Raw genomic sequence first — 15,745 nt, forward strand, 5'->3', positions numbered from 1 at the left:
AAACACTTCCAACAGCATTCTGTACAGTATTGCTCATTTCCCAATGATATGATTATCATCTGAACATATGGAAAATAGGAGTACTTTGGCTAATAACTATACTTATGTATACAATCTACCCAGCCTTTCTGTGTAGGTACAATGTGAAAACCCTTTCCATTTATTTAATTTCTCATTGTACAGGGTTTCCCCTCCATTCTTTCAATTAAACTTCCCCCCCCCTTTTCAATAGAGTCCTTTGCAGCAGCAGTTTTAATGGCTTACTGTCTCAATTTTTAGAAAAGATACTTCCCTTTCTGCTAACCGTCCCATGCCTTCCTCACAGCTGTTCTGCCAGTCTCCCAGGTGCTTCATCTCCCCCTACCTCTACAGCTTAGCAGCTCGGAACTCCATAGCACTGCTAAAAGAGAAACAAAGCAGCTGACAGAAAATGCATAAGCAAAACAAGCAACCTTGGCATTAGGTGTAAAAAAAAAAAAAAAAAAAAAAAATGCGATTAAGTAATACAACTTCTACACCTGCATAGCTTCTGTGATCACTGACTCATACTTTAAAAAAACCAAACCAACAAAAAACCAAACCCAAACCTTGTACACATAGTTTCTGACCTTGTAATAAACTCAGGCTGAAGTAACTACTTTGAAAGAACCAACAGGCACACATTTAAACCACTTTTTTTTTTTTTTCCTTCCAAGAACTTAGCTCTTCAGTGCTATTCCTGCCCTCTTACTGTTGTCAGCCAGACTACACCAGATGACAGTAAATTATATACCAAACACCTTATCCTAATATGCTCTTGCTTTCCTTCTCTGCTTACCCTCCAGACTTCTTTCATTTTAGACCCATTACAAAAATCTTGCATCCAGCTGTGCCACACTAACACAAACCAAAGTAAATGACATTTAACGTCCCAAGATTCCTCTTGACCCAGCTAATGACAAAAGTGATGGTGTGAGAGCAGGTATGATCTGGAGTTTATCAGAACACAGTATCTCCACAAGGCTACCCCCAAATGCCTACAGGTTGAGAGATATCATGTGATGATAGCAGCCAAAGTAAAGAAGGGTGAGGTGCTTTAATTATGCCACCATTTGGCTGTCAAATAAGGTGTTTTCCAACTCTAAGGCAACCAGTTTAAGAAGCAAATTATGCTGAGATATATTAAAATGGAGAAAAATAATGCAAAAACACAAGAGTGCATAGAAATTAAGTATGGCTACCAAACCATGAATAATACATGGATTTAAATGTGATTAAAAACTAAAAAAAATTAATTTATTTAATCCAGAAAAAAATTACATGAGTTTAATCAATTATTGAAAATTTTTAAATGGAACTGACATGGGAAATGACCATCTTTTCCAATTAACTGAAAACAAGAAATGAAATTATATAATGAAACAAGGTTCTTAAATTTAGAATTTATTAAAACTTTCTTTTGGCACTGTAATTCCATATCAATTGTAATTACACTGGGGGGGGGAACCTAAATATTAATATTTTATTACTATTAACCTGGGAAAAATAAGGCGATACAATAAAAAAAAACCAACCAAACTTCAAAGTAAAAAAAGAAACCACAGATACAATGTTCTTCTACCAATTTGTCAGCTCTCAGGAATGTATCTTTTAAGAGGAAAAGAAGCTTTTTCCAGAAGTAGCAGAGTTTATTTCTCATAATAACGAAGTAAATGGACTAATGACCTTAACCTAGTATAGGTAATAAAAATCTTGTGCTCTTATTAATTCAGGAGTTTTAACAAAACTGAGACGGAGCAATACAATAATGGATTAGGGAAAGTTATTTCATTATAACATATTATATAATTTCTTAATTCCACACAACCTATCATCACGAATTGTTCTCATAAAATATTGTATATGGCATTTTATAGCTCCAATGAATCAATATTACTAAATAGGGATAGAGTTCTGCAGTCCAAATTTATATTTCTTCAGACAAGCAAGGTGCTAAATATAGGTTGTTAACCGTGGCTTACCAAGGAGAAAACTCAGCTTATAGTGAATATTTTAAAACTCATTTATACTTATAACTGACTGCAAAACAATTATCGATGTCCCTCTTCTCCCCCCCCCCCCCCCCCTCCATTCCAGGTCAGGTTTGGTACATCCAATATGGAATGTAGTACCAATAAAATTATGATAGACCTTATAACCAGAACCTGTTGCATCATATGAATTTAAAAGCTCCGGTACTCAATTGTAGCCAAGTTGCTGTAGAATTTATGCCAGCTGGAAACTCACCGACCCAGTCTGGAGCTAAAAGGTCTGACTGTCAACTTCCTTAGTTACCTCTTACCTGTTGCATGTACTTCCAAAAGCGCTAGAGACAAACAAGTGCACCCAGGGTCTCCAACTCTTGAACTCCTGCCATGCAAGTTTCACAATGTCCATTACTCTGCTGTTACTTGCAAAGTGGTCTGTCAGAATGATGCTTCCATTTTATTTATTTTTGGTACTAATTAGAGTAAGTTTGAATTTCAAAATAAGGAATTCCTCCCTTCAAGAAAAATAAGACAAGTCAGTCAGACAAAAGAATTAGATGACAAGACCTTAAGATGAGATTGGATTTTGTCCAGTGACCAAAGGAATGTTTTGCAAAGTTGTATTGGCTTTGTGGGGCAAGGTTTTAGTAGTGGGGGGCTGGAGGCGTGTATTTAAGAAGGAAAAAAAAAGTTGCTGGGACAAACAAAAATGGCAGCCAGAGAGAGGAGTGAAAATATGTAAGAGAAACAGCCCTGCACACCCCCAGGTCAGTGAAGAAGGAGGGGGAGGAGATGCTCCAGGCGCCGGAGCAGAGATTCCCCTGCAGCCTCTGGGGAAGACCCTGGTGAGGCAGGCTGTCCCCCTGCAGCCCAGGGAGGTCCATGGTGGAGCAGATCTCCACCTGCAGCCCGGGGAGGACCCCACGCTGGAGCAGGTGGGTGCCCAAAGGAGGCTGGGACCCCATGGGAACCCTGCGCTGGAGCAGGCTCTTGGCAGGACCTGTGGCCCCGTGGAGAGAGGAGCCCACGCTGGAGCAGGTTTTCTGGCAGGACTTGTGACCCCGTGGGGGACCCACGCTGGAGCAGTGTGCTCCTGAAGGACTGCAGCCTGTGGAAAGGACACATGCTGGAGCAGTTTGTGAAGAACTGCAGCCTGTGGGAAGGACCCATGTTGGAGAAGTTCGTGGAGGACTGTCTCCTGTGGGAGGGACCCCACAATGGACCAGGGGAAGAGTGTGATGAGTCCTGCCCCTGAAGAGGATGAACCAGCAGAAACAATGTGTGATGAACTGATCATAAACCCCATTCCCCTGCGCTGCTGGGGGGGAGGGGGTAGGTAGAGCATCCAGGGGGGAAGTTGTGCCCAGGAAGAAGGGAGGGGTGGAGGGAAGGTGTTTTAAGATGTGGTTTTATTTCTCATTACCCTACTCTGGTTGACTAGTAATAAATTGAGTTAATTTTCCCCAAGCTGAGTCTGTTTTGACGGTGATGGTAATTGGTGAGTGATCTCTCCCTGTCCTTATCTCAACCCATGAGCCCTTTGTTATATTTTCTCTCCCCTGTCCAGCTGGGGTGGGGTGGTGATAGAACAGCTTTGGTGGGCACCTGGTGTTCAGCTAGGGTCAACCTGCCACAGAAGTATACTTAAAACTTACTAAAAATGTAGACCTATTAAAAAAACCGCAACACCAATTGTGAAAGATATCAAGGAGCTGATTTCCACTGAAAGTAGAGAGCAAGCTTAACTACCTATAGCTTGCACCAGTCCACCTGAAATCAAGAATAACATCAGCTGAAAATTTTGTTATGGCAGAACAGGGACAAAAAAAATATTCGTACAGAGATGCCTACTGAACCGCTAGTTCATACTCTGCTTGACCTGAGGCCGCTTGCTTTGCCTACATACCTGTTGTTAACAATAGTAACACATACAGGCAAACTCACCCTAAATACAGTCCAAACAGCCATTTGCTGTGCCACGTTAAAGATTAGCTACAACAAAAGAGACCTCACCGCCTATGTGGCTCGACAGAGGACTCAGGAAAATTAATTTTCACAATTTATTGGGGGCTTTGTTTTTCGTAACTTCCCTTAAAATCCACAGCGACAGATTCCCTCTCCCTCCTACGTCAAAACAAAAAACAAACACACAACAACAACAAAAAACCCAACCCCCCAAACCAATCAAAGCTTGAAAAAAACTTCAGTTCCAAGAAAGATACGGTAATTCCTCCTATGCCGGTCCCCGGACAGCGCACCCCGGGGAAGCCGGCCGGGGGGGGGGGGGGGGGGGTACCCTGCAAACGGGCTGGGGGGGGCGGGAGGGGAGAGCCGGGAAACACCCGCAGGCCCTCACACGCTTCCCGCTCTCGGCTGGATGGAGCTCCAATACCCGGCGACCCCCCCTTACCTTTCCCTCCTCAGCACCTCACACACACACACCCCGCCCTGACTCCTGAGGGGCCTGCCCTCACCACAGCCCAGCCGCCGCCCGCCCAGCCCCACTGCGCTAACGGTAAGGACAGCACGGCTGCTGGGGACACCGGCGAGCGAAGCAGCCCCCCCAGCGCACCGGCTGACCCCCGACAGCCCGGCCCCGCCGCCCTGAACCACCCCGGCCCAGCGTAACCTCCCCGAAACGCCTCCTGCGGCGGCGGCAACGACGAGACTCGGCTACGCGCATGCGCGGGGCACACGGGCTGCCTGAAGAAAGTGTGTGTGGGGGGGGGGGGGGGCGTTCCTCATGATGCGACGCTCGCTATTGGTCGCCGAAGATTGCCGAGTGCGTTCGTGCTCCTCCGGCGCGACGCCGAAGGCGGGGGAGCGAACGGCTCGGGTGCGGCGCAGCGCATTGTGGGGCGGAAGAGGAGAGTCACCGCTCTGCTAGGGCCGCCATCTTGCCTGCGTCCGGACTCGCTCCCGCTTTCGGGGCCTCCTCCTCCTCCTCCTCCTCCTCCTCCTCGCAGCGCGGAGCCGGCGGGAAGGGAGAGGACGAGGGGCCCGCCCGGGCGGCGCCGATGCGTGCGGAGCCTCCCCGCACCTCCCTCGGGCGCCGCTAGCGGAAGGGGACGGGGGCGGCCGGGCGGTCGCCGGCGCGGCCTCTCCTCTCCTCGCCTCCTCTGCCGGGATGGGCCGGTCTCGCAGCCGGAGCTCGTCCCGCTCCAAGCACACCAAGAGCTCCAAGCACAACAAGAAGAACCGGAGCCGATCGCGGTCCCGCTCCCGGGAGAAGGAGCGGGCGCGGAAACGCTCCAAGTCCCGGGAGAGCAAGCGGAACCGGCGCCGGGAGTCGCGCTCCCGCTCCCGCTCCAACACGGCCCCCTCCTCCCGCCGCGACCGGGAGCGAGAGCGCGAGCGCGCCTCCTCCCCGCCCGACCGCATCGACATCTTCGGCCGCACGGTGAGCAAGCGCAGCAGCCTGGACGAGAAGCAGAAGCGGGAGGAGGAGGAGAAAAAAGCGGAGTTCGAGCGGCAGCGGAAAATGTGAGCCCGGGGGCGGCCGCGGAGGGGGGGGGGGGGGGGGGGGTGATGGTGGTGGTGAGGGGAAGGGCGGGGGGTGCCCCGGCGGCCGTGCTCTCCGCGCCGTCCTCCGCCAGCCCCGGGGCCGCCTGCGGCCGGGGCGACGGCCTTCAGGCCCTCGCCGAGGCCCGACTTCTTCCCGCCGTCCCGCCTCCGCTTCCTGAAGGCCTGGTTGCGGGAGAAAACGCCGGCGCGGGGCGCCGGCCCGCTCCCGCCGCCGCCGGTCTTCTCCCCCCTCCCCGTGCGCGGAAACCGCGCTCCGCGACAGAGGCCTCCGCGCCCCGTGGGCTTTGTGCCCCGGCCCGGGCCCCGGCCCCGGCCCCTCCCCTTGGCTGCGTGGAGCCCGTTGTGCGTCGGGCGGAGGCGGCCGGAGCTCCTCGGCGAGGGGCTTGGGGGAGTGCTGGGCGACGGTTGTCTTAACAGCTAGGTTTGCCTTGCTTCTTTCTCTTGTTTTGTTTTCTGTCCATTTTCTTGCCGAACGGGACGGTGACATCCGGTGACTTGTTTCATCTGAAAGCTTTTTCCGGTTTTCCTTGGGGGGAATGTGGCTATTTGTGAAGTCTACAGAGATAGATGAATTCTATTTTAATGAGCATTGGGTGCGCGTTAAGACGTTTAGCAATACTGTCGAGTTGTGAAGGAGGCCTTTATGCAGTAGAGATAACGATGGTTTTAACGGTTGTGATAAAGTGATTCTTGTTCTTTGACTGTTACCCTTGCTCGTTGGAGCACTGAATCCACAAATAGCACTATAGCCAAGTGGTTCTGTTAATTCTCAGGTGGAGCTTTGAGTTTTATTTCAGCTATCTTATGCTAATGAAATATTGATTGTAGTTCAGAAGGCTTGGTCGCCCTGAGTTCTCGCTTTCATTTTTGTTTGTCCATAATCTCCTTTGCTAACTTCAGAATGTGACAGCAGCGATGCCATCAAAAACTTGGCTAGTAACACAAACTCGCGTGAAAACGTTGAAGGCTTTTTGAGTTGCTGATCCTAATTTTGTGGTTTATAATTTTAATCAGTACCTAAATTAATAAAAAATACTCCATGCATATCTGCAATGAAAAATTGGGATGTGCTTAACAATTTGAGAATACAGTGAATAGTTTATCTTAGTCTTCCGGACTCATGTGAGTTCATATGCAGGTACGTTTTCTATATGAGTTACCTTTGAAATTTTAAAATACTCCAGAAGTCTGTATAGGAGGAATATGAAATTTGAGCGATATTGGCAACAGAATAGTAAACTTTTGAGGGTGAAACAATATTGGAAAAGAGTGGGTGTAGAATTTTGATGCTTCTAGAATGCGCTTTAAATTTCAAAAAGATGAGATAACAAAACTCAATAGAGTAGAAAACTATGGTAGTTGAGTAAGTCATCTGTAAATCCCGTCATAGATGTTAGTATATACTCATGTTAAGGAATGAAGTACTTTCTTGCTGACTGAATTAACTAGTGGACAGTTCATATATTGAAAATGACCACCTTCTTCTCGTGTCTGTTCAAATCTTAATATATAGCCTAACTTCTGCTTTTTCCTATAATGCTAGTCTTCTGTAAAGGCCTTGCAAGTTCAACATTTTTTTTCCTCAGAAATCTGCTGAAATGTAAGCAGTTTCTTTTCTGCAGATTATACAAAATTAGTCTTTTAAGAAGTAAGTAGAGCATACGAAAAAAACTTTATTGACTTATCTGTTGCTCTCAAGTCATGGCTCAGTAGGTCAGGATGATAAACTTACACCTGTTTATAAAATACTGTTAAGTTCATGCAATGTTAAAAAAATAATTAATGGTTGGTATAAACTACACAATAAATCCTTGATGTTTATATCTGTGTTTATAATTTGATTTTCTTGATAAACTCAAAGCCATTATATATACTATTATATATTTGTAATAATGTCATAGCCTATGAATGTGATAATGAAATTTGAATGGAATTTGTTGGGGTGAGAAGAATGAAATGTATGTGAGCACAGTGCTTAATTTGAGTACATCATCAGTTGCTGAGCATGTTTGAAAACTTACTTCAGACATGAGTGTCAGGGGATTTTTGGTAACTATGTACTATCTTTATTCAATGAGCTAACTTTTATTCTAGATTTCCCCGATGTTAAATGTAAAGCTGAAATAGTTGAATAAAATGTAAAGCTAAAATAGTTGAATAAAACACATCAATATGAGCTTTCTGAAAAATTATTTCTGTAGAACAGCCTCTTATGTATGCTAAGCTGTATCAGTACAGGACGGTGAGAGTACTTGCAGTTGAATAAATACTTATAAGAGGGAAGAAAAGCCTTTAAAAATAAAGGGTATTTGGTACATAAAGGATGTTTAAAAATCTGTCCAAAAAGGATTGTAGGTAGTGGCTTGGCAACGACACACTAACAGAATGGGGTTGATGTGTTTTTCTGGATGGTGGTGGTCTAATTTTTTTTTGGCTTTCTGAAAAGATCACCTCAAGGTGTTTTGTGTCGCTTTAGGAAAAGTGAATGCTGGCCTAATGCACCATGGGATAAGTTTGCTATCTCTTGAGGAATGTAAGAATGAAGTTTGTCTTCTGGGGCTGAATGTTTAAGTTGAGGGTTCCAGAACTTCTTACTGAAGGAGATAGACTATCTGTTTGGTTCAGTACACTTTTGAAAAGAAGAATCAAGAACAGGGGAAACTGGGAGCCTTTCACCTCAGTATTTCACTTGTTTATCTAGGTCAGTAGTCCTTACTTCATTATCTCCTATTGCATGTTTGCAAATTGTACCCTGGGAAATCTAAAAGTTAGTAAATCCTGTGACTTTTTTTTTTTTTAAATGAGGCTTTTTTATGTCTCTCAATATAAATAAGATAAGAAAATGCAAACATTATGAAAATGACAGGATATTAGGATATTATAACAGTAGTTGCTATTCTAAATCATGGATTTCTGTTGCTGACAGGCCAGAAGATATGTTTATAAAATTGTTCCGTTCTTCAAAGAATACTTAAAATGAAAGTTCAGTTTCAAGGTTAAAAAGAACAACCTTCTCCCCAAAGCCCATAATGATTATAAATAAGCAGTGCTATGTGAACCATAGCTATACAGTATTCACTTTTATTGGTCTTTGGATGTCTAATTGCCATATTGTACTAGTAATTAAGACCTGAAAGATTTTTTTTCCTTCATTTGGTAATAAACCTGCAAATTGACCTAATCTTTTTGTATCCTTTTTAATGAAAACTTAAAACAGTGATCAGGCTAAGTGGTAATGCTGCTGCTAAACAAAAATAAAGACAAGAAGACATTTGAAAATGCTCCCAAAATTTGGAACATGGAAAACTATAAATTTTGCAAGAATTTACTTGGCGCTCGGTATTGGTATATTTGGATAATTATGGTAGAAACAGTGCTGCGATAAAGAAGTTAAGGAGAGCTGAGGTATTTGAAATTTTATAAGGTAAATGATTGGATAACTATATTACAGATACAACACCTGGAATTCTTGTTAAAATATTCAAATCACAAATTTTATTGCTTCTGTCTTCTATTTAAGTTATTAGAGATAAGTTTGTTGCATCTGAGGTGGTGGCTTTAAGACAAGGTTTTGCAAAACATTGGTATATGTGGCTTAAAATTGAGACTATTTAAATTCCTGAAGGGTAAAGGATGGCCAAAGTTGACTGGGGTCTTTCCCCGCCCCCTCCCCAAATGGTCAAGAAGAAGTATGATAAACAGTATTCTTAATCGTTGTCTCGAAATATGAAGAGATGCTAAATATGGTACAGTTTGAATGGGTTCCTTCTGGCAGGAACACTGATTGCCTGAATATTGACTTTCTTTAAATGTAGGGCAAAACATTCTTTTAAGTATACGATCTGTGTGTATGAGGTATAAAATCACTGTTTAAAAGTGATTCAGTAGCGTGGCTGATGCTGTGTATTTGAAAGAGTTTGTTTCAGTGCAACCATTCCTTATTGATTAAAAAGGTAATTCTTGTGTTTGCATTTTGTAGTCGCCAACAAGAAATTGAAGAGAAACTCATAGAGGAAGAAACTGCTCGAAGAGTGGAAGAGCTTGTGGCTAAACGTGTAGAAGAAGAGTTGGAGAAAAGGAAGGATGAGATTGAGCGAGAGGTTCTCCGCAGGGTGGAGGAGGCTAAGCGCATCATGGAAAAACAGTTGCTCGAAGAACTCGAGCGACAGCGACAAGCTGAACTTGCAGCACAAAAAGCCAGAGAGGTAACGCTCGGTCGTTTGGAAAGTAGAGACAGTCCATGGCAAAACTTTCAGTGTCGGTTTGTGCCTCCTGTTCGGTTCAGAAAGAGATGGAATACAGCAAATCTAATTCCCTTCTCGTATAAACTTGCATTGCTGCGAAACTTAATTTCTAGCCTATTCAGAGGAGCTCACTGATACTTAAACAGTTATTCTCCTAAAACCTGAACAAGGATACTTGATTTTAATGGAACTGACCTACATATTTCAGAATTGTTTGAAACTTTTGCCATGGCTGCAGGATTTATCAGCGGTCCTTTCATTTTTGGGGAAGGGTATTGAAAATCTGTAATTATGTATCCTTCATTTGTTTCATTTTGTTTACATAGACTGTAAGAGGCTTTTGCCTTCAGTCAGGCAAAAAGCAGGGTCCAGCAGTGAGCTGCAGTACCTGTCTTTAACAAATAGGTTTCTTACTCTTCATTTAAAATGAACATTTTCCTTGAGCGTACATTGGACTAATTCTGGGACTTCGAGCATAAGCCCATCCACGTCTTCATGAAGGATCTATGTCCAAATCATTATATCCATTTTTAATAACTACTAACAACTTTTTTTTTCCCTAGAAGTTATAAAAGAGCAGGTTGCCCTTGTCTGAAGTCAAGCTGAACATGTGACTTGGGTTTTTGTGGGTTTTTTTCCGTTTTGGTTTTTTTTTTTAATCAGCAGCTGGAGCAGAAGCTGAAAATGTCTTTCTGTGAGACAGTAATTTGCTACTAAAGGCTTTGACGCCTGCCTGCACCAATCATTCCAGGATCCAGAAAATTCAAGACAAACTTTAAACTGTAAAGGAAGTTTGTGCTAAATAGTCATAAGCTCAGATGCCTTTTTCACTCTACTTCCTGCACAATTTATTTTAAATTAATGTTTTGATTGGCTTACAAAAGGAAAGACAGTAGCAATGAAGCTTTCCCCTTCATACTAGAAGTGACTTGTCTGTCACGTACTATCTTTAAATTAATAAAAAATAAACGAACAAAAAAACCACGGGAACACTGAGTTACAACAAATATTAAGAATATACATTACACTTATCTTGCAAATTCAGACTTTACTATGAAAGAATTTAAGTTGAATTTAGACGTCTGTAGTCAGCAAATGCTTCATGTATAGAGGTTTTCATTTGTTCAGATGGATGACTTTTTTTTTTTTTTAAAGTATTTTTGCTATTGTCAGTGTGATGTGGAGAAGTCCCATCAGTTCTTTATAACGCAGAATAAACTTCCATGCCTGGAGTGAACTGTGCTAGCTAGTAGCTGGTTACTAGTCATAGTAAGAAGTTTTCTCTTCATATGCTTGCTTTGTTCGTATTAACTTTTTTTTCTTACACAGACACAAACCTCTGGCTAACTTTAAATCTTCCAAATACTAAAATAATTCGGATATATATATTACGTGATCTGAAACACCTCAAAAGCTTTCACGCAGTCTTCATATTTATGACTTGCATAACAGAGTTCCATAAAATTCACCAAGAAAACAACAATTACAAGGCTTTATTTCCTGATCTTGCCTTCCCTGGACTCCTGAATTCCAAGTTCAGACTGCAAATGACAGTTTCAGCTGTCTTTAAAATTGTCAAAATATTGAATGTTAAGTCCATTCTCCCCATGAAAGAAGCCCATAGCTCCATGAAGTATGGATTACCATTTGTATTTTTCACTAACAGTAAATGTATTTTTCTTATTAATTGTTTGCCTTAGGAATGATTTACATATTTTTGTTCCTTCTTATCATAAACATCTGCATTCCTCAGCTCAGCCTTCCTTGTATGTTGTTTCTTTATAAATGGTTGAGCTGCTGATGCAGGTATTGCCAAGCTAACAGTACAAATCATTTTAAAGAGGAAGCTGGCGCGTATGGCAGCCGAGGAGCACACTCTGCAGGACACTGGACAAGACAGTAAATATTCAACTTTTAATGCTGATTAAAGGAGTATAGGTAAAGAATACGTAGGTATACTTAATTGGTGAGACAAACTATTCACTTTATTTATATTTTCTATTTTACTTTTTAATTTGGTAAATACTATCCAGTTTTTGTAGTTGTCCTTGTTGATTTGTGTGATATTAAAATTCTAGTAATAAATTGTCAGGATTCTATGATTAGGGAGGGTTTAGTTGGTTGCTGTTTGGACTGGGCGGGGTGATTTAAATTGAGTACTAGAAACCAGTTTTAGTGGCTGCACAATTTACCGTTGTGAGACAAAATAGGTGGCTGTAAAGCTGCCACTTTAAGTCAGTTCACAGAAGAATTCTGAGAAAGATTAGTGAACATGCAGAAATGAGTATTCTACTTTACTAACATCTTGCCCTGTCCTCCCCTTTAGGAAGAAGAGCGTGCAAAGCGTGAGGAACTAGAGCGAATACTAGAAGAGAATAACCGAAAAATTGCAGAAGCACAAGCTAAACTGGTATGTGAAGATGTAGTTAACCATTCTGTAGGGGAATACAGGTCCCTCTGCCTGCTTTGCAACACAATTAAACAAATTGACCCTTTCTGGAGTTGAACTCAGGATGTTGCTGGTTACCTCAGTACTGTTGCTCTCCTTCCCTTCAGCATGAGAGACCAGATCCGTAGCAATAAGACTAGTCTGAAAAAATAGTTCAGGAGCAGTTAATTTAGAGGAAGGTAGTTGTGTTCAGAATTTAGAAAGTACATTCTTAACTGTATCTCACAGGGAAGGTTGAAGAAAGTTTGCAAACTTGTTCAGCTTCTAGAGCAGAAGTGACTAATTCTGTTCTGTTGAGCAGGACAAGTACAAACTGGATTTGAGACTAGTACAATGGTGATGTACAAGTGCTGAAAGGGGCTTTCAGCATAAGCTTAAGGTGTCTAACTTATGAAAGTCTAGCTTGCGTTGGTACTCCAATCCTATTTAAGCAGGTGCCTGTCTCATGAGAACATTCAATATGATTTAGCCGATTCTAATCAATTAATGATAAGCCAAACAAAGCTGCTTCTAAATCCTGATTGAACTCTTTATCAGCTTCGTTTACCCAAGTAATTACACCGTTTTCAGGTAAAGATGACGCTTCTTAAAACTGTTTGCTTGAATGACATCTGCTTTAGATCTTTTTCTCTTTTACCCTTTTCTCAACTTCGTATGGTAGAAGTGGAACAAATAGAAAACGTATAGTATTAACTGACGTAATGAACAAAATAAGCAGCTTTAGAAGACCACTGGAAGAGCTGTAAGAACCATAAGTCGGTGTAAGAATTGACTTGTTACAAATCAAGTAAAGATGGTTTTGAATTAGGAGGGGGTTTTAGGTGGGTTTTGGAGTGGGGAGACCTCAGTTTGAAGGTCTGTTACTTCATTATATCGTGCCTTTGTCTGACACATGACCGGTGTCAGGGGAATTTCTCTCTCTACACTGACTTCCTTAATTAAAATGTAATGTGTTGTTTGCAAGGCAATGCTGAAAAACGTTGCATGTGAGCACTCAAGATCTTGATACATTAGCTGTAGGAAGTTTTCAGTGTTTCTTCTAAACTCAATTCACATAACCATTTTCTAAATAGCTTCCCTGAAACCAGCTATGGCATCTAGCTCAGGTAGGACTGCTTACATACCTGTGCAGGATTGGACGTGTTTGGAAGTTAATATGGACTTGTAAATTGCTTTTATGACTACAAAATATGCTGGCCTAAATTCTACCATTTTCATATATAGGCTGAAGAACAATTGAAAATTGTTGAAGAACAAAGAAAGATTCATGAGGAGAGGATGAAACTAGAACAAGAGAGACAACGTCAGCAAAAGGAAGAGCAAAAAATTATCCTGGGCAAAGGAAAGTCTAGGCCAAAACTGTCCTTCTCACTAAAAAGCCAGGATTAAATTGCAACTCTGAACTCTTAAAAGAAAAAAAAAAAGAAACAAACAAAAAAAACCAACAAAAAAGGAAAACAAAAAGAAACTTTGTATGGTAGCTTCATGTTGAAGTGTTTTTTGGGTTTTTTTTCTCTCATATTTTTTTTTTTTGTCTTTTTTGAAAGTCTGGAAAGTTAGCTTGTTCTAATAGGGGCTGTGCTCTGCAATTCTTAATTTTTTTTAAACTTCCATTAAGTTAAACCCTTATCAGATCATTGTTGCCTTTTAGAGGGTAATCTGTTCTCATCAATTTTGTTTCTGTATTAGTGGTCTGAAGCAGATCAGGTCACTTCATGAATCGTGGATGATCTGATAAGGTTTTACTGACCTACACATCAGAGTTTGACTCTGATAATTGACAGAAATTTATACTGGGTATTGCTGACTTTTAATTATTTTTTTTTTTTTAAAGTCAGTAAATACATGAGTAAATTGCCATAGTATTACTGGACCTCTGTGGTTTATTGTTAAATCAGTGTCCTATGATACTGTCCCATTGTTGCGCTTGATGTTCCTGATACAGGTAAGGAAATAGTTTGTCACTTCTGCTATGAATACATAGAGAGAGTTCAGTATTGTCTCTGTTAGATTTGTTTTTATTACATTGACAGCATTCAACCAGCGTTCCCCATTGTGTAAATAAACCAATTTGCTGAATAAAGTGAAAGTCTTAAATTCATATGTTTAAGTAAATTTTTTTAGTACACTTCTATAAACGGCTATGAGTGACAGTTCACATTATTAAATTCAAAACTATAGTGGTATTTTTAAAATTTTGCTTTAAACTATTGTGGCTTCTCCTACTTATAATGCAAAATTACACATAGTAAAAATTCCCTGCAGTTGTGAATGTTTTTGATGGCTGCTGCTGTTTTCATGAATGTTGGTTTTTATTCTGACAGAGACTTACTTCAGCTGTAGTATCATGTTCAAGCAGCTGTTTGGCTTACTGCACCCAGACCAATACTCCCATATCTAATCCCCTTCAGTTCACCTAATAATATAGTATATTGTATAAATTAAGGTCGTTACCACATAATGAATCTGATGGATCCTAAAGGATTTAAAAATGGAACTTTTTTCCCAAAGGACTGGACCGGCTAGCTTACTCGAAGTGAAAAACAGAAAGTGAAATTCTGTCTAAATGTATTGTTTTAGCCAGAAAGCAACTGTTATTCATATACAGATCTTGAATGTTATCCATTTATATATACAGGTTTTATTTTGAAAAATGAAACTACAGATTGAAAACTATATATAAAAGTCCCCTTTTGTATATAATTCTTCTAACAAAACCTGGATTAATATAGCTTGTCCAGTTCTAAAACTTTCTTTTTCCTGTTAGTGTGCAACATCTCTAGTAACCGTAAAATGAAAGTTACCGGTAGTTGCCTGAGCATTTGAATGTCACTGGACAAAGGTGGAAATAATTCTGGGTATTCCCAAAGGATCTGTTTCTGTAGATTTGGCAAATTAAATGTGGGAGCAAGTTAAGTGTGCCACTGAAAGCAGTGTTCAACATGGCTTGTATGAAACCTGGGCTTGGGGGCCGACCGATAATGTATCGCTTTGTCCAGTATGTCAAGAAAAATGTGAAGACAGTAAAATACCTACACTATTACTGTACTTAAATTTGTCTATATATTGTATTACAAAAGAAGGTTGAAGGTTGCTTAACGCATAAAAGCAAAAACTGAAGCCAAGTAAATCATGTACATGACCTGTTGGCAGGAGCAGGCTGTATTTAAAGCTCAACTGATACCTGTATTTCTAAAACAGAAAACATCCCCTGTTCCCTTATGAGAAACAAGCTATTAAAAGTCAATACTCAAAACAGACCTATGCATTTTTGTTTCCTCTCCTCTTCAAAAAGCAAGAAGCTAAGTTCTCATACACACAGCTGTGGTACCTAGCATTTTGTTCTACCTCACTAATTTGCTGCTAAATGATAACATTTGTTCTTTACGCTTAACATTGCGTAGGCTTAGACTCCGAGAGGTTATTTTCAATCGCACCTTTAGGACTACTGTGTGGACAAAATCACAATTAGATGGCCCTTTCTGCCGTTCCACACCTCCCTACCTGTGTGTCCTTCCCTG

At 41.3% G+C, this 15,745-nt stretch overlaps 1 protein-coding gene and 1 long non-coding RNA gene across 4 annotated transcripts; both read left to right on the forward strand.

Moving 5' to 3' along the window:
* Window positions 1-4,843: 4,843 nt before the first annotated feature.
* On the forward strand, window positions 4,844-14,325 carry ARGLU1 (arginine and glutamate rich 1). Of its 3 annotated transcripts, none has more exons than XR_007507939.1 (4): window positions 4,844-5,489; window positions 9,511-9,736; window positions 11,617-12,185; window positions 13,449-13,518. XR_007507939.1 is itself a non-coding variant. In XM_049815872.1 (4 exons), exons 1-4 carry the CDS (start codon window positions 5,134-5,136, stop codon window positions 13,611-13,613), a joined length of 831 nt encoding a protein of 276 aa, XP_049671829.1. In that variant the 5' UTR covers window positions 4,847-5,133; the 3' UTR covers window positions 13,614-14,325. The 3 variants fall into 3 exon arrangements, 1 of the variants encoding a protein (XP_049671829.1); XM_049815872.1 differs by having other exon boundaries at window positions 4,847-5,489; window positions 12,102-12,185; window positions 13,449-14,325; XR_007507938.1 differs by lacking the exon at window positions 13,449-13,518 and having other exon boundaries at window positions 4,845-5,489; window positions 9,511-11,674; window positions 12,102-12,184.
* On the forward strand, window positions 5,554-9,509 carry LOC126045163 (uncharacterized). The gene is made up of 2 exons (XR_007507940.1): window positions 5,554-8,232; window positions 8,749-9,509. It is a non-coding gene; the product is annotated as an uncharacterized LOC126045163 (long non-coding RNA).
* Window positions 14,326-15,745: the final 1,420 nt, after the last annotated feature.

This window comes from Accipiter gentilis, chromosome 13 (genome assembly GCF_929443795.1).
Source record: "Accipiter gentilis chromosome 13, bAccGen1.1, whole genome shotgun sequence".
NCBI classification, from domain to species: domain Eukaryota; kingdom Metazoa; phylum Chordata; class Aves; order Accipitriformes; family Accipitridae; genus Astur; species Astur gentilis.

Coding starts and splice junctions, on each gene's coding strand:
- ARGLU1 (XM_049815872.1), top strand. CDS start 5,134: ATGGGCCGGTCTCGCAGCCGGAGCTCGTCCCGCTCCAAGCACACCAAG. Junction 5,490..9,510: donor TTCGAGCGGCAGCGGAAAAT/GTGAGCCCGGGG, acceptor TGCATTTTGTAG/TCGCCAACAAGAAATTGAAG. Junction 9,737..12,101: donor CAGCACAAAAAGCCAGAGAG/GTAACGCTCGGT, acceptor CCTCCCCTTTAG/GAAGAAGAGCGTGCAAAGCG.